This window comes from Moschus berezovskii, chromosome 13 (assembly GCF_049115385.1).
Source record: "Moschus berezovskii isolate FMDL1 chromosome 13, NW_MosBer_1.0, whole genome shotgun sequence".
NCBI classification, from domain to species: domain Eukaryota; kingdom Metazoa; phylum Chordata; class Mammalia; order Artiodactyla; family Moschidae; genus Moschus; species Moschus berezovskii.
In genome coordinates, this window is record NC_142472.1 from 409911 (window position 1) to 431599 (window position 21689).

The 21689-nt window shown below is 60.7% G+C and overlaps 1 protein-coding gene across 3 annotated transcripts; it reads right to left on the reverse strand.

Moving 5' to 3' along the window:
• Positions 1 to 1412: 1412 nt before the first annotated feature.
• Positions 1413 to 19767, reverse strand: TFDP1 (transcription factor Dp-1). Of its 3 annotated transcripts, none has more exons than XM_055426754.2 (12): positions 19711 to 19767; positions 18791 to 18865; positions 10898 to 10964; positions 9971 to 10077; positions 7621 to 7742; positions 6583 to 6748; positions 6128 to 6271; positions 5681 to 5749; positions 5278 to 5429; positions 4848 to 5014; positions 4096 to 4174; positions 1413 to 2557 (listed from the first exon to the last, which is right to left on the reverse strand). In XM_055426754.2, exons 2-12 carry the CDS (start codon positions 18800 to 18802, stop codon positions 2410 to 2412), a joined length of 1233 nt encoding a protein of 410 aa, XP_055282729.1. In that variant the 5' UTR covers positions 18803 to 18865; positions 19711 to 19767; the 3' UTR covers positions 1413 to 2409. The 3 variants fall into 3 exon arrangements, with proteins under 3 accessions (XP_055282729.1, XP_088698686.1, XP_055282730.1); XM_088842560.1 differs by lacking the exon at positions 19711 to 19767 and adding an exon at positions 19591 to 19613; XM_055426755.2 differs by lacking the exon at positions 19711 to 19767 and adding an exon at positions 19477 to 19600.
• Between the last annotated feature and the right edge of the window lie 1922 nt (positions 19768 to 21689).

Sequence of the window (21689 nt, forward strand, 5' to 3'; positions counted from 1 at the left end):
TTGCCCACTCGTGGTCCGTCCTCACCCACTTGTCACTGTCCCTCGCCCACTCGTGGCCCTGACGCTGCCCCGCCCTCTGCCACATCCCTCAGCACACAAGTCCGTCAGTCAAGATGACGGGATATGCTGCCACACTCTTCTGGACAGGACTGCTCGAATCCACAACCTTATACCGAACCTTTGCTCGTGACTTCAGACAACTTGAATAAAGCACTGACTTTGCCCATCTTACTATCTTACTCTTTTTCTGAAAGTCAAAGCCTTAAAATCTGTTTCAGCTCCTGGGATCAAGGAGGAAGGCGAGGAACGGCTCGCCTGGTCATCTTACTGCGGGCCCATCACGTGCGAGGGCATCACCGCCTGGTCATCTTACTGCGGGCCCATCACCTGCGAGGGCATCACCGCCTGGTCATCTTACTGCAGGCCCCTCACTTGCGAGGGCATCACCGCCTGGTCATCTTACTGCGGGCCCATCACCTGCGAGGGCATCACCGCCTGGTCATCTTACTGCGGGCCCATCACCTGCGAGGGCATCACCGCCGTCCTTCCACCCTGGCTTCCCCACACTTTTGAACTTTTGGGGATGTGTCTGCAAAGGTCATGTTTCATAAGGATTCAAACGTTAAAGGTAGTGGTAATATTTACATATTCTAGGTTGTGTCTCAGTTCAGTTCAGTCCAGTTGCTCAGTCATGTCTGACTCTCTGACCCCATGGACTGCATGCAGCACGCCAGGCCTCCCTGTCCATCACCAGCTCCCGGAGCCTACTCAAACCCATGTCCATTGAGTCGGTGATGCCATCCAACCATCTCATCCTCTATTGTCCCCTTCTCCTCCCCCTACAATCTTTCCCAGCATCAGGGTCTTTACAATGAGTCAGTTCTTCGCATCAGGTGGCCAAAGTACTGGAGCATCAGCTTCAGCATCAGTCCTTCCAATGAATATTCAGGACTGATTATATTCAGGTCATGTCTGACTTTTTGCAGCCACATGGACTGCAGCCCACCAGGCTCCTCTGTCTACGGAATTCTCCAGGCAAGCATACTGGAGTAGGTTGCCATTTCCTCCTCCAGAGGATCTTCCTGACCCATGGACAGAACCCATGTCTCCTGCATTGAAGGTGGATTCTTTACCACTGGGCCACCTGGGAAGCCCCAAGGTGATGAGTATGGTTCTTCCAAAAACAAGACAAGGAACAGACATTCTCCCCACCACCAGCCACAGAGAGGAGGCACCATTTCGGCCATGTCCTCGGGACCACCTTCCTTGCCCGGCCCCAGGGCAGTGCAGGAGAGGCTGGGGCTGCGATGCGTCCTATATCTGCCGCGGGGCCTGCACCTACTCCTCCCTGCAGAAAAGGGCCTGGTGGTGGTAGAATGAGCTCCAGAGGGCATCCCGAATCACAGGGACACACGGCTTGCTTAAAATGCCCATGCGCACTTTATTAATAAAAACTAACAGTGCCAAGTTAAACAAGTCAAACAATTAAAGTCTCTTTATTCCACAAAATATTACAGAAAAGTTTATTTGTGTTCCAATAAAAAGACTATTATTTTAGAACAGGCAGCTAACAGCAACTGTGCAGTTAATGGTTCTTGGTGAATAAATTTTAAAAGAGACTAGTGCCTGTCCTGAAATTTTTTTCTTTTTATAAAAAAAGAACTATTAAAAATGATTGACAAATTTTGAGTTAAAAAACTGTTAAAACATTCTCTATATTTAATTTCAACTTTATAATAGATTACAGGAAGATGCTTACGAAACAAATACAACATTTGTTTCAGTACATGTCTTTAAATGATAGACTTATAAGTATGTAAACAACTATATAATAAAAAGTTTCCAAACGCTGCCTGTAAGAAATCAGGCAAATTTTACCATAAGCAACAAACCCTTCCAAGCTTCAGTTTCCATAGCTGCACCAGCATGGCAGTAAACTTTTACCAAACAAAACAAACAAAAACAAAAAGGGACCTTGCAATCCATTTGCTGCAACACAGAGCAAAACCAAAGTGTAAACCCAATGGAGTCACGCAGTCAATATAATTTAAGGGAAACAAAGTCATAATAAAACGTCGAGAAGCAGAGCTGGGCGTTGCCGGGCCCACGGTGGCCCCCCGGGCGCTGCGCTGGGCCCGCCGGGTGGCATGGAGGCAGCACAACTTCTCCAGCAAACTCGGCAAACTGTGAGGGGGCGAAATGAACTCTGAATTTAAAAAACAGCAAACGAAAACACAAAATCCTAAAGAGTAGAGGTCGTGCGTCGGTGTCAAACACAGTCGGCTCGCTGGGAGCCTGAGCACGGCGAGCGGCTGTCAGAAGCGCCCGGAAGCCGGGTCGGCGAGCTCTTCCGGGAGGAGGCGGCGGCATGGAGGCCTCTCCCCGGTGCTCCTGGCGTAGGCGGCCGACTCAGTCCTCCTCCTCGTTCTCGTTGAAGTCCTCATCGTCCTCGTCATCCTCACCGACGCAGGACACTGGCGTCTCCACCCGGGACCCGCTGTACTGTGACCCGCTGGAACTCGTGGCCAGCGCCCCGTCTGCGCCGTTGGCCAGGTCGCTGCAAGGACAGGGCCGTCAGGGGCCGCACGCCGGGCGACACGGAACCTGCCTCTCCCAGGCTGAGCTCACGGTCACCCTTGCCCAGCACGACAGAGCAAGCGGCCCTGGCGGACTTTGCTTCTCACCGCGCCAGGAACCCAAGCCCCAGCGCACCAACTGAGACCCCGAGACCCTCCCCCAAAGCCCCGTGGTGCTCGCCACGACCTCCGGGGAGGAAAGGAGAGGGGCACGTGACACACGTGTGTGCATTCACAGGTGTGCACAAGGTTTTCCAACACTCAGCACTTTTTCCTTTTAAGAAAACCACACGCATGTGTCTTAATACCTTTTACTGGTGTTCACTGATGCTGCCCAACAAAACTAGGACATATCATGCTCTCTAACAAAGTAACCCCATGCCTGGGAAACCCCCATCTAGAGACCACGTCGGAAAGGGTGGAAAACAGGCTGAAGCTGCAGCTGACTGCAGCCAGGAACCCCTGAATGCACGACCAGAAAGGGCGGCTCAGTAAACCAGGGCCCCAGGGTCAGCTTTTCTTCTGAAACAGTACTGGCTTTCATCTTGTTAAAAACACTGACAAGAGCCCGAAGGTTCATTAATAGAAAGAATTTCTTAAAGAGCAAAGTTTAGAAAATACCCAAATTCCACCTCCCAGAATAACCAGTGATCAGATTTTACATACTGGGCCATGCACAGTGGCAGATTCAGAATTTAAAACCAAACCAACCTCTGTCAAAACGCAACCAGGTGCAGGCACCCCGTGAGGGGCTGGGCACTGGGACCCTCACAGGGAGCCCACCCCACCCCCGGGCGCACTGAGGCTGAGCTGGGGTCACGCGGAGGCCACGTGGCACGCGCACTGCAGGGTTCACTAGCCGATCCGGGTTTGTTGGGCCTGCACGCTGCTGACTTCACGCATATGAAGGTGACGCTCTTTGCCGTTCAGAATTGAGATAAACACACACGAGGCACAACACGATACCAGATGAGACCTCTGCTCCGTCCACACTCACGCTGAAATCACCTTACACTCATCTTTAAAAACCAGGAGAAACGCCGAGGACTGCCCCGGGCCTGCTCCGGGGGCCTATGAGGTCACAGCTCAAACAGACTGACTGAAATCATCAAAGTCCCTTCAACACACAGAGGAACGCACGCAAGAAACGGTAAAATACGAAAAAGCAACGAACAATACTACATGTACATTGTGACTTCAAGTGTGTGAAAAGAAAAGGGAAAAAAAATATATGGAGAAACAGCCTGGCACTCACGCTGCCAGCCACGCAATTCAGGTGGTTTTGCTGCCACGGCACTGAGTTACTTTAACAGAAAATAAAATCCATGTACCGCTACTGATCTTTGGGGGTAAAATCTCATCAGGAGAAACAGCTTCTCTGCCCAAAGCACGAGCTCTGGGAGACCCTGGGGTGTCCGTGTGCAGGGAGCCCCGCTGCGAGCAGGTCGGAGGTGGCTCACACGAGACCCAGGCCTCCTGTGGGGGAGGATGGCCACGCGGCTCCCGGGGACGCAGTTACCTGGCAGACAGCCGCGTGCCGTTAGAGGTGGACACTGCTGACGCTACAAAGACACCGCCGAGGGATCCCTGGGCCATTTCTGCGAAAAAGAAGAAAACGAGGCAAATCTCACAAAGCAAAGGCCACAGGACTCTGAGACAGGGCCGATGGCTCCGGGCTGGCCTCCCTGGTGCCTCCCCGTGCCCACGCTGGAGGCCGGGAAGGGACACTGCCTCCAGGAGGCGGAAGGGCCAAGGGGAGACCTCCTCCCGGTGGAACCCCGCCCGACCCCCTGCTCCTGGGCGCAACCTGCCCCTCCTCCCGGGCCGACCACATCTCCAAGAACAGGTGGGCATCAGGGGTCAGCGAGGCAGCTGCTGGCGTCAGGGGTCGGCGGGCAGGAGACGCTTCACGGAAGTCCTGCAGGGCTTGGGAGCCCCCAGGACATCCAACACGGCACTCGCAAGGGAACCCACACCAGACGGGTACAGGGCCGCCTCTCCTCTCACCACAACACCGCCCCCTCCCCGGCCAGGACCCCCGACTTGGCCAGGGAGGGCGGAAGGCAGGGCAGACGCCAGGAACCCTGCTCAGCTGAGGCCCCTACAGTAGGAACCCCCCACACCACCCCCGCCCCGCGCGCCCCGGGCCCCTCGGCCCCGCCCCCCGCACCACCCACGCCCTGTGCGCTCCCCCAGCCCCGCCCCCGCCTGCCCTTGGCCCCGCCCCCTCGCTTCTGCTTCCCGGTAGGCGGGCGCCCCCAGGCCGCTGACCTGTCACGTAGGGCTCCAGCGCCTTCGGCACCAAGCTCCTGGCCACCCTCAGGTCCCCGGGGGAGCAGCTCCCGGACTCCAGCCCGCAGGCCATGCCCATGCGCTTCAGCACCTCGATGTCGTCATGGATCTCAAACGTGTTGTCGAAATTGAACAGGTACTCAAACCTGGACGCGATGGTCGCCGTCAGAAAAGCACCAGCTCCAGGACGGAGCAGACGCCTGGCTTGGGGCCCTGAGGCGCCAAACCTGGCCAGGCACACAACCCACCCATCGGAGGCGGCGACGCCCCCGCAGTGCCGCCTGCCGTCCTGACAGCAGTCCTCACGGCCCCACCGCCCTCCTGTCCAGGGGGCCGCACAGGCCGGGGAGGAAACCCGCCGGTCACCTCCCTGGGGGCCGCCGGCCAGAGCCCCTCCCTCACGGCCTACTTGTCATTGGAGATGCTGCAGTCGATCACCGTCTTCTTGCTGGTGTTCACGATGATGAAAGGCAAGTGGATGACCGAGTTGGGTGGGGGCGGCCGGCTGGCCTGCTGCTCCACCCGGCGGTTCCTCTGCACCAGGTTCTTGAAGGCGATTTGCTAAGAAGATGCACAGTTGGCGCACGCTCATACCCGCGGCCACTGAACAGCTAGTCTCTCCCTGGGCATACGTGATGGCCCTACCCGGCCCCAGCCAACACCAGAAAGGCTGGTCCCCAGCGAGGTCAGAGTGGCTGCCCAGGGAGCCGCCGGCCAGAGAAAACACGCCCAGAACCAAATGCCTGGAGGACAGACCACGAGCTCGCTGGCACCCGCACCACCAAGCAGCCTCCCTGGCAGGAGCCCCTTACCTGCAGGATAAGCTCCTGAAGCTGCGACTGTTTCTGTTTTATTCTTTCCAGCCTTCTCTGTCTCTCCACCTTCAAAGACCAAACACCAAAGCAAAATCATCACGGTTCGTTTCTGAAGCATATTTTAAAATCCAAGGCAACACACGGTCACCAAAGACACGATCCCTGAGCCTGACGGGGGCCAGGGGTCCAGACGAGGCAGCTGCTGCCAGGCGCGTGGGCGGCTCCTCCGTCTCAGGACTGCACCGCCTCCGCCAGGCTTCCCCTCCTCTGGGCGTGGACACAATATTCTTTAAAACCCCACAGGCCAAGATGCAGAGTATACCCGCCCCGGGCCATCAGCCTCCAGCCCCGGGCCACCACTGGGGGCAGCATGGCTGTGCCCAGCACCTCAGGCCCACCCGGCAACCCGGGCCCGCCCAGCACCCCTGGGAGGCGGCCGGGTACCTCCAGGCTCTGGCACTCCTGGGCGGAGTTGGTGGGCAGGCCGATCCACTTGATCTCCTTCTTCTCCTTGGAGATGATGTTCATCGCCATGAGCACGTTCAGCGCGTCATACACGCGCCTCCGGATGTTCTTCTGATCGTAGGCCTGGCAGAGACGCGGGGGTTCCAGATGGCCCAGGACCACGTTCAAGGCAGCACGTGAGCACCGGACCCTGGACACACCCGAGGCCACACGCTGCCCACCCCCCGCCCAGGGTGGCCCCGCACGGCCCACGGGAGCAAGCAGATGCCGCAGGGACGCGACGGCTTCCCAGCACCAGCGGGTCAGGAAATGTCCTTCCCGAGGGTTCTGGGGCCGCCTCCGCACCCACAGGAGGCGGTGGGTGGCCTCTCCAGGGTCCCGGGGCCGCCTCTGGGCCCGCGGGAGGCAGCGGGCGGCCTGCACAGCACACTCACCGACTCACTGGGCAGGATGTGGCTGTCGGCCGCGCTGAACTCGGCCACCAGCTCGTCGGCCACCTCGTTGTAGGACGTGGTCCCCTTGCGCTGCACCTTCTCGCACACCTTCATGGAGAAGTGCCGCAGCCCCTTCCCGTTCTTCTCTCCTTTCCGGCTGCGTTTCCTGTGGGGACAGCATGGAGTGGCCGCCGCCTCAGCTCGCAGCGCAGGCCGGCCACACCCGCGCCTGGGGGCCGGCTCATGTCACCTGGGGCCCCTGTGGGCCGCACCCAACAGAGCAGGGATGGGAGCCTGGCTCCATCCCCCGTCCAGGGGCCCCCCCTCCTTGAAAGGCCGCAGAACAAACTTCCACATGGCCACGCCCCACACGTTTCTTCAACTCTAGGGAAAAGCAGGGCCGGACCCAGGACATATTGGATGGATGTCCAGACAGTAAACGGTGTTTCTTAATCAAATGTCGTCGGACGTGAGGAGCTATGGAAGTTTTGCTGTGAATTTCAGAATTTGGGGCAAACGCGGTCTGGCTGAGACAAGGCCATGTGGCAGCCGGGAGGGAGACCCAACACCTGACCTTCTAAGTCGCCACATCAGGGGAAGGGCCGCCCAGGTTCCCCACTGAGGGGTTTCCGGGACTGATGGTTTTTGCTTTAGAACCAGTAGCTTTTTGTCTTTAAGGAGAGTCACACAGCTGACCTCTGAGTATAACTGTCTCACGTTACTTTGCTTTTGGAGGAAAGGATCAAGGCGACAGCGTGACTGCGGCACAGGGCTGCCCACAGCCATGGTGAGCAGCAAGAAGAGAGGCTGGGAGACCCGCCCGTTTCCTGGGGTTCCACAAACGGTACTTTCCAGCATGGACAATGCACTTAGAAGCCAGAGCCCACCCCCTCAGTGGAGCCACCCCCCCAGAACTTAGGGTGGCTGCTCGCAGCCTGGCCTCTCGAGGCCACATAGGGCCACTGTCCGCTCCTCCGGCGCGCTAGTGCCCACGCGCACGCAGAAGCTGGGTGGGGGGAGTTCTAGGCAAGTGCTCACCCGGCAGACCAAGGTGAGGGGTCTGAAGGCTGGTTCTGGGAGACAAAGTGAGTGTTAGGGGTGTGTGGGCTTCCTACCACGATAGTGTTTGGCGCTGCAGGTCTCTGAGGCGTACCAATTACCTACAGTCAAAAGAGACAATTCAGAACAGTCAGAATCTCCCACACACGACGCTGCCACCTCATCACTTCGTTACCTACGGCCGCCGCTGAGCGGCATTAACCAGAGGCTGGAGGAGGGTCCTGAGAGCCCCCGGAGCCCCAGCTACCATCACGCACCTGCTGCACACGGGCGGCTGGAGACGACCCGAGAGACCCGCACGCTCCACTTTCACCTCCTTCCCCCATGACCCGGACAGAGATGAGACCGCTTCACTGGGGCACCAATGAGCCCCGAAAATGAAAAGGAACCCAGAGCCAGCAGGGCTCACTGCGGTGACCCCAGCACCCACCCACCCATGAAGGGAGCCCTGGGCACCCCGGCCAGCACAGGGTGGGGGTGGCAGGCAGTGCCACCGGGGTGGAGGCAGGCACCCACTGCCCGGGAACAGACGCCCTGCCCAAAAGCCCTGACCCGTGGCCCCACGGACTCGGGACTCCAGCCCCATGTTCAAGGGGACGTGCACACACTGCCTCGTCCAGCCAAGCATGAGCTCAGCTTCCCAGAGACTCGTGGCTGAGCCCGGAAACCACTCGGAAGCAGCGCTTCCCGGTGACCGGCGTGGGAGCCCCAGGCCCCCAGCGCTGGGGGTGGAGAGCGAGCCATGTCTGTGCTATTTTAAGCTGGATGCTCCCACTAGTCTGCTGCTTAGCAGGATAAGGGCTACCTGCCACAGCCCTGACACAGCTGACCTGGCACTTTGCAAATTATCCCTAAGCCCAGGTCACCTATGAATATCAACGATCCACAAACCACGGAAAGGAAAACAGCTCAGCTGAATTCCAGTCTCGATCTACGTTCCCAGTAGTCAAAGCATCATCAGTATTCCACTCTCATTCAAGAGACATGAAATCAAGCAACGCGTGTCCAGAAAGTGATCAAACAGCACACATGCCCCAGACAGTGAACCAGGGTGGGAGGCCAAGTCCCCAGAGCCCAGGCCTTGCAAGTGAGTGCTGAAGGGGCCCCGGGTCACAGCTCATCCCCTCGAGAGCCATCCCTCCAGCCCTCAGAACAGGCTCGGGACGGCGTCCCCGCCCACGGCCAGGCTGCTGCCGACCCCTGGCCTCAGTCCCTGCCCCACCAACAGCGCCTGCTCCCCGCCTGCCCAAGGACGCTCCCCCTCAGCCACAGCTGCTCTGCAGGGAGAGCAGGCGCCCACCGGCTGCCCGCTCCCAAGGTGGCCTTCCTGGACGACATGGGACACAGGGGTGGGCAGGGCACCACGTGCCCACAGGTGGCACCTCAGCCTCACAGAGGGCCCCTGTGGGTGCTCATTCCACCCTCACACCCCGATTTCCACTGCTCTCCATCGACCTCCCTCCTGCGAGAACCCCCAGCTCTCTGCACTCAGCCTCTGTCTGTGCAGCTGGAGAGGTACCGGGAAGCAGGGAAGATCCTGCCATCTGACTAGCTCGGCCCTAAGCTGGCTCTGAGAAGCCACGGGGGAGCGTCTGCTGAGGAGCTGAAGGTCGGGAGGGCACCGACAGAAATCTCCGTGTCACTCCTGCACCCCACTATTTAAACTAGAAACAACGACAGAACCATTCCTACGCTCACCGAGCTAATCCCAGCCTTGACTCTGCTACAACAAAACACACAGTACCTATAAAATAATGTGAATTATAACTTCCATCAGAAAGACGTTTATTGAGTATCTGTGATGTTCCAGGAAGGCCCAGGTCTCCGTGTACTATGGACTTGGAGCGTCACAGCAGAGCTGCTGAGCCAAGGTGGTCACCGTCACGGTGGGGCTGAGTGCCGGGGGCCAGGCCGCAGGTGCGGGTGGGCCGTAAATGCCCAGCCCCTTACGGCCATGGGTCACGTCAGGAAGAGGCCGCCGAGACCGTGGGCAGGAGCTGGTGGGGGCTCCTGGGGGAGTGCCGGGCAAGGCCCCAGGAGTCTGACCCCTCCCGTCAGCCAGGAAGGCCAGAGAAGCCACGGCCTGCATCCGCAGAGCCCCAAACCCATGAGAGGTTGGCCCAGATGCCAGCCTCAAGTCCTGGCAACAAGCCCTGGCCAAAGAGCAGCCGGCCCGCCCAAGAGCATGCACCGCCCCAGCAGACCCCGCGAAGGCAGAGGCAGGAGCGGCTGGGAAGCTGCAGGCAGGCAGCCCCGAGCTGGGGGGTGCCCAGCACTGGCCCAGCGCCCCTGAGACCATGGCCTCGGACAGCAAGCCTCCTGGCCTTACCACTTGCTGAGCGATGTTGACGTTGGACTGTCCAAAGGTCTTTGGCAGGAGCTGCTTCCCGAGCGAGTTCACTGTGGAGGGGTGGACGGCAACCAAGGACACCACACCTGCAATGCAAGAGGCAATGTCACAGCGGCCCTGTGTCCAGGCTCAAGGTGCCTGCACCGGCTGACCACCACTTGGGCAGCCCTCCTGCCCTGGACCACGTCAGACCCACAGGTGGCTGCAGGCACCTTGGCTGAGCCTGACTCCCCACCCTGGGGGCTGTGCCCACACCACCCTCTCCTGACCACTGGCCCCGGCACATACCAGGCCCTCGCGTGTAGAGCTCAGGGCTCCACTGTACCCCGGCTGCCCTCAACCTGCCTGAACCCCGTGGGCTGCCTGCCCCCCGACAGAATGTTCTGGTGGGACCACAAGACCTGGCGCTCACAGCTCTGATTCTCAGAGAAATTCAGTTAGAACTGAGCGCACCTGGACCCCTCCCTGTGTGTCTGCAGACGGGCACAGACTCACAGGCTTCTCCTCCTGCTGCAGCACGTTCCTACCCAGAAGGAGCGATCGTGAGGACACTGCCCCCCACAGTCAGACACCTGGACACACAGCCAAGGGACAGACACCTTCCAGCCCCAGGGACGCAGCAGTGGGCACGCATCCACCACTCACTCCAGACACAACCGTGCACGCAGAGCCCCCACCACTCTCACATGCCGGGGGTCCCAGCATGGTGCGCGGGGCTGCCCTGGGGCAGGAGGAAAGCACGTGCCCCATGCTGTGCTCACGTCCTCGCACGCTTCCACTTGCCCTGGCTCTACACAAACGCAAAGACTTCCAAGCCAGGTAGATGTGGCCGCTGAGCCTGGGCCCCCGGGGCGTCAGGGACACCAAGACACACGGCAGGGGACAGGTCGAGTTGGGCGCCCTTACCTTTCCCAGGACTGAGGTTCTGGTCTATGAAGACCTTGAGTTCCCCGTTGGCTTCAATTAGACCGGCCTGCGGGGACAACAACACAGTGAGGTGGCGTCAGCTGAGCTGCCGGCTGGGCGTGCAGGTAACCCCGCGGGAAAACAACTGCTTCTGAGTTTAAGCTCGGCCCTTGGGACAATGCGATACTGCTCTTATCACTGAACTGCACGTCCTTTCATCAGTCACGTCTGAAGGGGAGCGGGAGGGGCACCGCGGGGTACCCCTGGGGAGCAGACGGGCGCTTTGGCTCGGGCACAGGGCTCTGGCTTGATTACAGCACCAGACACGCGGGTGCCCCTACCCCGGGATGGACCATGCTCCCCAGCCGTGCCCAGCCACCGCCTCTTGGGGAGCCCTGGCTCGATCAGAGCACCGGACATGCGGGTGCTCCTGACCCCAGGACGGACCATGCTCCCCAGCCGTGCCCAGCCACCGCCCCTTGGGGAGCTCTGGCTCGATCAGAGCACCGGACACGCGGGTGCCCCTGACCCCAGGACGGACCATGCTCCCCAGCCGTGCCCAGCCACCGCCCCTTGGGGAGCCCTGGCTCGATCAGAGCACCGGACACGTGGGTGCCCCGACCCCAGGACGGACCATGCTCCCCAGCCGTGCCCAGCCACTGCCCCTTGGGGAGCCCTGGCTCGATCAGAGCACCGGACACGTGGGTGTCCCTGACCCCGGGAGAGACCACACCACACCCCCCCCCGCCCCCGCCGCAGCCCCCAGCGCAGCAGGCCTCGGCCCTCGAGGCCCCGCCCCACCACCCATGGGTGCGCCGACACAGCAGCCAGGGCTGGGGGCTGGGGGCGCAGAGAGGATGGGGTGGGCGCCCTCCTGCACTGCGACCTGGCCCACGAGTGGGGGTTCAGCTCCAGAGCTCTGGCCCGACTTAGACGGTCGGTTTAGCACAAGACACGTTCACTCACACCCTGATCTTTCTGAAAAGCAAATGAGACAACAGAGAGAGAAGACCCCTGCCTGGTCCTTGAGCCTAACCCCAGGAAGCACAGGGCCGGGCGTGGCGGGGCGGCATGGACCTAGCCGGACCTCGGCCTTGCCGAACCAGGACGGAGGGACAGGTGGGGGCGCAGACACCTAGAGGCCACCTGCTCGCAATGCCCAGCTGTGAATTCAGGCGTGCGCTCGGGGGTTAGACCGTGAATTCAGGCGTGCGCTCGGGGGTTAGACCGAAAGGATGGTGCACCTGCCCCTCGGGCTGAAGGGTGACAAAGGTCACGGGAACGTCCTTAATTCCTGGGGTGCAAATCAAGAGGAAGCCACTGCCTGAGGGAGGACACAGCCGGGGGAGGACATTCAATCCACAGAGAGACACGCCCAGCCCCCAAACCGAAGATGCAAACTAAAACTGAAACCAACTTGAAACTTCCAACGTCAGAAGGCGCGACTTTGTGGGTTTTTAAGTTATCATCAAATGTGGTGCTGAAAACGGGGCGTTAGGATGGGTGGAAGCAGGTGTGACCGGCACGCCCGTCTGGGGAAGTCGTCTGAGTGTGTCTCAGGCGCAGTGCACGCCTATGCGGTGTCCACGCGTGTCCTGTGGGGTTGCTCCACTGAGAACCCAGAGTGGGTTATCACTCTGCACTTGTGCCAACGTGAGATTCAACTAGAACCACCAGATCCCTCGGCTCTGGCCTGGCCGTGGGGGACACAGCGGAGGCGATGTGGCAAGTTAACCCCCCTTTCGGGACTCTCACGTGACTGGCGCCTCAGGCCACCACTCAACAGTTTCACTCCTAAACACCCACTCACACCGCTTCTATCTGTTACTGAAAGCCTGGGGAAAACTGCAAACAATCTAAATGTCACAAACAGGGTCTTCAAATGTCCTCCACTCTACAGAAATCATAGCTGGCATTGCGGGCCACAGTTTATGCAAGAAACGCACATGGGCGGACCCGCTCACCAAGAAAGGGCTTGTGCTCTGTCCCAGGGGCCCGGGCACACACATGCGCTTCAGTTTTGCAAGATGAGCTTAGGGAGAAGGTCTCATTTTTTATTATTTCCCGTCTTAGCTCACTTTTCCTAACTGACCACCTATGATTCCCCAACAGGTCAAATAAACACACAGCTGCTAAAGATGAGGTAGTAGAAAAAACGAGCAACTCTGGAGCAGTGGCAGTGCAGGGCCACGAAGCAGGTGGGGCGGGCAGCTCGGGGCGCCCACACGCGGGAGACATGCCTTCACCACAGGTGACCATGTCCACCCCAAGAGGGACGACACAGGCTCCCAGCAATTCCTCTCAGACACGGGCCGGCAGACCACTCTGCTTTCTCTCACTTTCCTGGGTTTTCTAATTCAGGTACAACTCACATCACGTTTACAACCACAAGAAATGCTCCTTGAACTGTTTAAGTAGCTCACGTTTGCTCCTTGTGGAAGTTTCACTAAATGGAAACCCTGAAGTCTGAGACGGAAAAGCTGCTGGTGGGACACTTTTAACCAGCACAGAAAACTCCCCGCTGAGGAGGGGACGCGTCGGCAGGCCCCAGTGGTGCATCCGCGGCAGGATACTCATGAGGGACCAGCATGCCTGCACCTGTCAGCAAAGCAGGGAGGCCCAGGAGGCCAGGACTAAGGGGTTGGCTCTCCTGTCTCTGGGGCAGGGAGGCCCAGGAGGTCAGCCTGAGGGGCTGGCTCTCCTGTCTCCAGGGCAGGGAGGCCCAGGAGGTCAGCCTGAGGGGCTGGCTCTCCTGTCTCTGGGGCAGGGAGGCCTAGGCGGCTGGCCTGTGTCCCTGGTCCGCAGGCAGAGGCACCCCGAGGTCTGTCCAGCGCTGCTCCCCGGCCCGGCCCTGGCCCAGGCCCCTGGCAGCACGTGCCTGGCGGACAGGACCCGGGACACGGGTGTTGGAGGCGCTGTGTTTGAGAGCCCAGCGGATGGACGGGGTTCACTACGTCAAACCAGAATCCCCTTTAAAACTTAATCCTGGGAAAACAGGACACTGACAGACAAAGTCCTGAGCACAAACAACAGAGGCTGAGAGACCAGCTTCAAACTGGACCCTCAGAACCACACACAGCGCATCAGCTCAGAGCTGGGATGGGCCATGGCCGAGGCGCCACAGCACCTGGCTCCCGCCAGGCCCTCAGTGCCGACAGACGCTGGGCAGCGGGCAGCTGTCTGACAGAGAGGCCCGGGGGAGTCCCCCCTCCGCCTGGGCCGAGGCAGCACCACCCCCAGAGGCCTGGCCCTCACTCCAGGAGTGACCCCAGAGCTGTGCCCCCAGCCCAGTCCCGCCTAACAGCATGAAACCGCAGAGAAAGGAGCCAGGCCTGGCATCTGAGCAAGAGCCGTCCGCTCATTCTATGCTGGGGAAAAGCGAGACTCATTCAACAGCAGAGAGAACAACTTCAACAAGGTGACTGTGTGCGGAGAACAGCCCCCGGGGTCACACTGCGCCAGGCTGGGTCCCCCGGGCCCTGGGGACGCCCTCAGCCCAGGGACGGGGCTGGGCGGTGCCCGACGGTCAGGATGCGGGCAGCACCAGGTGCGACACGCCGGACACCCCAGGGCCACGCTCGTAACTAAGCCGTGACTTTCTGCTGTTCACACCGTCTTAGAGTTTCTCCGATTTTATCTCGTGTGGAAAGGTTAACTCAAACACGAAAACTGGTCATAAGAACAAGCACAGCAGCGCTGCCTCGGTGCTCAGCGGAGCAGGCTGGATGCTCTCGGTCGGACCTCGGGCGAGAAGGAAAGGGCCGCTCAGCACCTGGCCGGCTCAGCCCAGTGACGCCTGGGGACCAAGCAGGTACCTGCTGCCCCGGCCACTGGAAAGTGACATGAAGGACGTGTGCTTTTAGACAAGCTCACTAAACCAGACTCGGGAGCTCAGGCTCAGCGCAGTTTCTCTGGGTTTCCTGCCCTCGACAGCATAATCCAGGGATGTCACCAGGAACCCGGAACACCGTGTGCAACCACAGAGCAGCCACGACCACGACTCACAGGCCAGCTCGGGGCTGAGCCAGGCTCTCCCGCCAGCATGAGGCCACCCCGGCTCCCACAGCCAAGGGAGAGGGAGGCATGCGAGGGCCCTGGAGTATCTGTGCAGAAGCAGGCCTGTGACTCCACACAGCGACCGCCCCTGCTCATTACAGACCTGCGTGACACTGGATGAGGACGGGGATGGGTCCTCCCGGGGGGACGCAGCCCTGTACCCTCCTTCCCTGAGAGTTGGGGTCTGTTGTGGGCTCCCTGATGGCCCTCTGTCCAATTCCAGAACAACTAGAGCCACTATGCAGACCCTTTATAACCACAGTCTTCCAGAGACCAAGGGTTCCCAGTCGCTCATGGGGCCACAGACTAGAAAGGGGGACAGCCCAGGCAGGGGCACGTGGGCACCACATGCACACACACCCAGCACACATGTGAACACACATGCTCGGCACACACACACACACACACACACGTGTACGCAGTAATCACACGCACACACACCCAGCACACATGTGAACACACATGCTCGGCACACACACATACACGCGTGTACGCAGTAATCACATGCACACACACCCAGCACAACTGTGAACACACATGCTCGGCACACACACACACACACACACACATGTGTACGCAGTAATCACATGCACACACACCCAGCATACGTGCACACACAACCAGCACACATGTGAACACACATGCTCAGCACACACACACACATGTATGCAGTAATCACACGCACACACACCCAGCACACGTGCACAGACACCCAGCACAACTGTGAACACACATGCTCAGCACGCATACATACACATGCGTGTACGCAGTAATCACATGCACACACACCCAGCATACGTGCACATACCCAACACGCTTGGGTACACACATGCTTGACACACATGTGCACACATGCACCCACACCCAGCGTGCACACATGTGTACACACTCAGCACACGTGTACACACCCAACACACATGTACACACAGCACACACACATGACACACACGTTCGGCACACATATTTACACACACACGTACACATATGGTACACTTAGCACACACGTGCACACGTACACACGCTCGGCACACACATGCACGTGCTCACATGTACACATGCTCAGCACACATATACACACTCAGCACATATCTGCACTCTCACACAGCTGCACACACATACACACACACGCTCAGTACACGTCAGATGCCGTCCCCCGTATGTCACACGACTGCAGCATTCGGTGCGAGATGTATCTGAGAGTGACAGTTTCCACTGTCAGTTGGAAATCCGTGCCTGCATTTCCACCCCAGGAGCGTCCCGCACACTGTCCTGGGGCTTCCTGTCACAAGACCTGAGGCACAAAATAAAACCCGCAGACACCCAGTTCCGTAAACCAAAAACCAACGACCCACATGTTCACTCACCAGGGCGACAGGTTCCCACAGGGGAGGGAACAGGCTCCCCTGGACGGCACTCCCAATGCCACAGTCTCCCACCTGTAGGCCTCGCTGACCTGGGGGTCTCACTGCAAGATTCCGGGAACTACCCCACGTGCATGAGAAAGACTGTCCCCAAGCTCCAAGGTGAGTCCCACAAACCAGGGCCGAGGGCCCGGGGGCAACGACGGGGCCGGGAGTGAAGGATGGCGCCGAGACCCGAGACCCACTTTCCAAAGGAGACGGGGTAGCGAACCCTGAGGCATCGGGCTGTGTCCCGCATTACAGGGAACGAATGACAGCGTCAGTGTGTCTTTGTAAACAGAGATTTACACCTCTGTGTGTGCTACAAACAGAAGCCCCAGGACAGGCTGTGGCTCAGAGCCCAAGCACGGCCCCCACCTCACCCTCTAGGTTCAGGGGAAGAGCTCGCTTCTTCCTGGACTCGGGCCCAACCTGCCGGCCACCGCTCCTGCAGACCCCACACCCCTAGCGAGGCAGATGGAGCAGGGGGCCCGCGGTTTGCAGGTGCAGGGTTCTGAGCCCAATGCCTGAAACAGGGCGGGGAGCATCTCCAGCTCACTGGGGAGACCTGCCTGCCCCGCGGGGATGCCCAACGCTGCTCCTCCCCAGCCCCTCAACCTCCTCCACTAGGACCCCCAGCATCAATTCCAGCCCCCCAGGCCCCAACAGCCCCCACGGAACCCCCAGAGCTCTACCCCCGTGCCCTGGCATCCCAGCCCACCCACTTCACCTCGAGGGGCTTCAACTTACATCCCAGACCACAGTGAGGCCCCGTGACCTCAGTCAACACTGGCTACAGAGTCATATTCCCAGACTCAAACGTCACACATGCCTTAGACTCAGACGGCAGGAGAGGGGCCAAGCCTCCGTCCACCGACCACCAGCATGACTGAGACCTGGCTCCAGCACACCGGACAGCTCTGTTCAGCACAGGCGCAGCCACCTCACCTGCGCCCCACTCTCAGGCCGGTATCACCTACTCCAGAGGCACCTCCCTACCCCACGGCAGGTGCGCCGTGTCACCCCACCCACCACCAGGCCGCCTGCACTCCATGAGGCTGTGTCTCCAGGAGGGACCGAGGACAAGGCCGCTGGGCAGCGCTTCTCCTGCAGCCCGGTGGGGCGACAACCATCCGCCCTGACACCCTCCAGGCCCCTTGGAGGAGTCAGAACCCTCGGGGGTTCACACAGCCAAGCAGGCAAGCCAGGTCCCCACCCGGCCTTCATTCTGGGGCCAACAGAGCAGAGGACCGGATGGGACCATGGACCCTCAGAGATGATAAGTCACCCCCACGGTACACACAGGTCACGACATTCACCACAGACATGCCACCCGGGATGCCAAGCTTACCCCCACGAAAGGGCTCCAAGTGTGCTATTCTGGCCCCACAGATTCGGACACGCTGTGCCTCAAGCTGTGCCTTGGGCTGTATTTCCAACTCCGAGCAACTGATGAGTAAATAAGTAAACAGCCTCTCTTCCCTGACATTCACAAAACAGCATGTTCTGAGAAACACTGACAGAGCTGGGGTTTCGGGGAATTTGGCTGATGCCACCAAGGGTAGGACGGAGCTCCACGGCCCAGGAAGTCAGTTCTGCGTGGAAGCCTAAAAGCCTATTTCTTGCAAAAAGCGAAAGAGTTTACTATATTCTATGGCTTCATGACAAATGTAGACAAAGCAGTATTGTTCACCTTTTATCACTAAATTTTTCATTTTTTCTGAGAAAAACAGTTGCCAAGTCCAGTGCTGAGCACTTTCATGGCTGGAAACCGAACTAACTTCCCAGGAGGCACACAAAGCAGGTGCTGAGGGAGGCTCTGCCAGCCCAGCGCCTCCGCGGGCAGGGTGTCCTCCCACTGAGCCCCGGCCAATTTACAGTCAACCAGCCTCCAAGAGACCGAGGAACGCGGCGGTGACCAGCCTCCAGACGCAGTTTGCTGCAGCTCAGGCCTGCGTGGCCCAGGCAGAGGCCAGCGTCGCTGAGGCTGCGCACAGCGCCACTGTTGTCCCCGCCTCCTCACCTTTACTTTGTTTCTTTGCTTGAAAGGTCTGAACACCGACACGCCCGCAGTTTATGTGTGGTCATTCTGAAACAAGGTGGGTAGTGACCGGGAAGGCGGTGCCGGCAGACACCGGTCCAGCACAGCAGACCGAGAACGCGGTGCCGGCAGACAGCGGTCCAGCACAGCAGACCGGGAACGCGGTGCCGGCAGACAGCGGTCCGCACAGCAGACCGGGAACGCGGTGCCGGCAGACACCGGTCCAGCACAGCAGACCGGGAACGCGGTGCCGGCAGACACCGGTCCAGCACAGCAGACCGGGAACGCGGTGCCGGCAGACACCGGTCCAGCACAGCAGACCGGGAACGCGGTGCCGGCAGACACCGGTCCAGCACAGCAGACCGGGAACGCGGTGCCGGCAAACACACTACTCACATCTTTGGCCATGTTACCAGATCCGTGAAAGCGATGCTAGTAATGGTCACCCTCCAGAAGAGAAAAACGGTTTTCCTGGCAAAAAGAAGGAGAGGAGGAATGAGCCAGGCTGAAAGGAGAAGTTGGCACCACCACCGTGCCCTCAGCATCACCACCCATCTAAGCGGCAGGAGTCCCTTCCTCTCCAAGCCCACACTCCGTCTCGGGGGGCGCGGCCCAGAAACGCCCCCCAGCCCGGGGACTTTAAAGTCATCTCAGGCCGGGAAGCGTCCACAACCCGGCTGCCCGCCGGCCTCCCGGAGGCGCACAAAGGCCCGGCGTGGCCCAGCCTGGCACCGCGGCCCGAGCCCCCACCCGGAGCGGCCCCGCGCGCACGCGCCGCCCGTGGACGCCCCCGGCCCTCCCGCGACCACCGGCCGACCGGTAACTCTGACAGGTGGGCTTGCGGGGCCCCGGGCTCCGGCCTGTCACTAGGCCGCGCCCACCTCCCGCGAGCGCCCCCGCGCGCGCCGCAGCCGGCAGTCGGCGGGCAGGTGGGGCCCGCGCCCCGGACCTCGGACCCCGGCCCCGCGCGCCCGGGCCCGCCCCGCCCCGACCCCCGCCGGGCGCGGACGCGCGCGCCGGTCGGCCCGGAGCCGCCCGCAGGCCCCGCCCGGGCCCCGGCCCGCGCCCGCTCCGGGGGTCACCTGGCGCCCAGGCGGCGGCCCCGGCGCGCGGGGACGCGGCGGCGCACGCGGCGCGGGGCGGGGGCGGCGGGTCCGGCGCCCGGCGCGCGCCCCCGGGGACCCGGCCCGCCGCACCTGGCGGGCGGGCGGCGCGGGCGGCGGGCGCGCACCCGCGGGCGGCGGGCGGGGGGCGGCGGTCCCGGCGGCGCTCGGCCGGGGTCCCTGCCCTGCCGCGGCGCCGGGCGCGGGGCTCACCCTGCGAGCGTCGGGCGGCGTGACGTGCGCGGCGCGGTGACGTGGGCGGCGGCCCGGCTCCCGCAGCGCGCCTGCGCGCCTTTTCGCGCCTTCGGCTCCCTCCTCCTCCTCCTCCCCCTCCCCCACCCTCCTCCCGCCCGGCGGCCCGCGCTCCGAGAAGGGGAGCTGCTCCGGCGCGCGCCCGCGTGTGTGTGCGCGCGCCCGCGTGTGCGCGCGCGCCGGCTGGGGATGGAGAGGAGGGCCTGGTCCAGGGCTCGGCGGTGCGCGCGCGGGGGAGCTGGGTCAGGGATGTGTGCTTTGCACATGTGCGCACACGGGGCACAGGGGTGGCGGTGCGCGTTCCTGTGTGTGCACCTGTGCGCACGGGGGCAGAGGCCTGGTGTGTGTGGATGGGCATGCACCTGGGGGTCATGGGCTGGGGGTGTGTATGCATTTCACAGGCACTTGGGAAACGGTGGAAGGTGTGCAGATGAGTGTGTATACACACGGGGGCCAGGGATGGGTGTACACTTGCATGTGTGCACAGCCAGGGGTAGGGGATAGATGCAAGAGTGTGCACACGGAGGCCAGGAGTCAAGCGTCTGTGTGGGTGTGTGGGTGTGCGTGTGCAGATGTGCGCACTTGGAGGAGCGGACTCCAGGAGCACGCAGTGTGTGTACTCTCGCAGGAGAAAGGCAGGCTGGGGTTGTGCCCGTAGTAGTGTTTGAGCAGGTGCATCTGCGTGTGCACAGGAAGGAGAGGAGGTCAGGCGTGTGCTCCCGCATGTGCTCAGAAGAGACTGTGTGTGCACGCTCAGCGCCTGTCTGCCGGGTGCTCACCTGTTCCTGCCCGGCCTGAGGTCTCCATGCCCACGCCCGGCCTCTGCCCAGGTTCCGAGTCCTCGGGACGGAAGGGTGCATGCCTGTTGCTCATCGCCAGGTGGCCTGGGCCGGGTGGAATCTGAGCCCTGGAGACTTGCCCCCGGCGGTTCACCACCAGCAGGGCCAGGGCAGGCGGGGTGTGGGGGCCAAGTCCAGAGTTCATGGGGCACAGAGGATCTGAGCGTGGATGCACGCTCAGGTGCTATCACCTTACATGCCGCCTGGGATGGTCTCACAGTCTAGCCACTTTCAACCTGCTTCTCTAGCAAGCCACTCCAGTCTTGAACTGTTAACCCTTAATTAGCGTTGGTTTCTTGAAAAATAGGAATCTTCCCATTCTTACTGCACTTAGAGTAACAGGGATGATGAAAACAGGGTGGGAGGGGTGGGGAATAAAAGACTTCGGAGGGACCGTCCTCTGTCCCTGCAGGCTGGACACCTCCGCTTCCCTGTGGAGAAACGTGCACAGCTCCCCACTGGAAGGGCCGTGCTGCCTGGGCTGCCCACCCCGTTCTTTCTCAGAGAGTCAGTGTTCCTCGCCCCGCTGCTCTTCCCCAGAAGCTCCGTCTTCCTTGCTGTGTTGGAGTCTTCACCCCCACGCAGCAGCCAGAAGCCCCTCCCAGCCCAGGGGCCCGGGTGCACAGACAGACAAGCCTCCGGGTGAGGGCTGGGTCCTTGGAGAGAGGAGAAACAGGATCACAGTCCGAACCCGAGTCCTCTCCCCACAGAGTCAAGAGTCCAGTCGTTGACCAGTATTTACAGGGGATAACTAGCTCTCATGTTCAAAATCATTTCTGCACAGAAACCACTCGTGAGACGCTCTGAGCTCGCAAGCGCTGCTGCAGCATTGAAACAAACCTCTGGCTTGCTCGGAACCTCTGCCTCTATAGTCAGTTACCCTACAGAATGCCTGTGCCTGTGTTGAAAGGTGACAGCGTAATTTTGATTGAAGATCCAAATGTTTTCGCCACATCTCGTCTTGAAACCCCCTAGGCTGGCAGGGATGTGACCTGGGGGTGATGGCCCCAGGCGTGTGTCCATCAGTCCTGTCCGCTTTGGGGAGTGTCCCAGAAGTCCGGGGTTTACTGTGCCTTCTACCTGGTGTTCGCTTGCTCCTCC

Bases quoted from the DNA above. Each gene is read 5' to 3' on its own strand.
- TFDP1 (XM_055426754.2), bottom strand. The intron at 10,078-10,897 runs GTAAGGGCGCCC...CTTGCATTGCAG, and splicing joins GAACCTCAGTCCTGGGAAAG to GTGTGGTGTCCTTGGTTGCC. The intron at 5,750-6,127 runs GTACCCGGCCGC...TGGTCTTTGAAG, and splicing joins AGGAGTGCCAGAGCCTGGAG to GTGGAGAGACAGAGAAGGCT.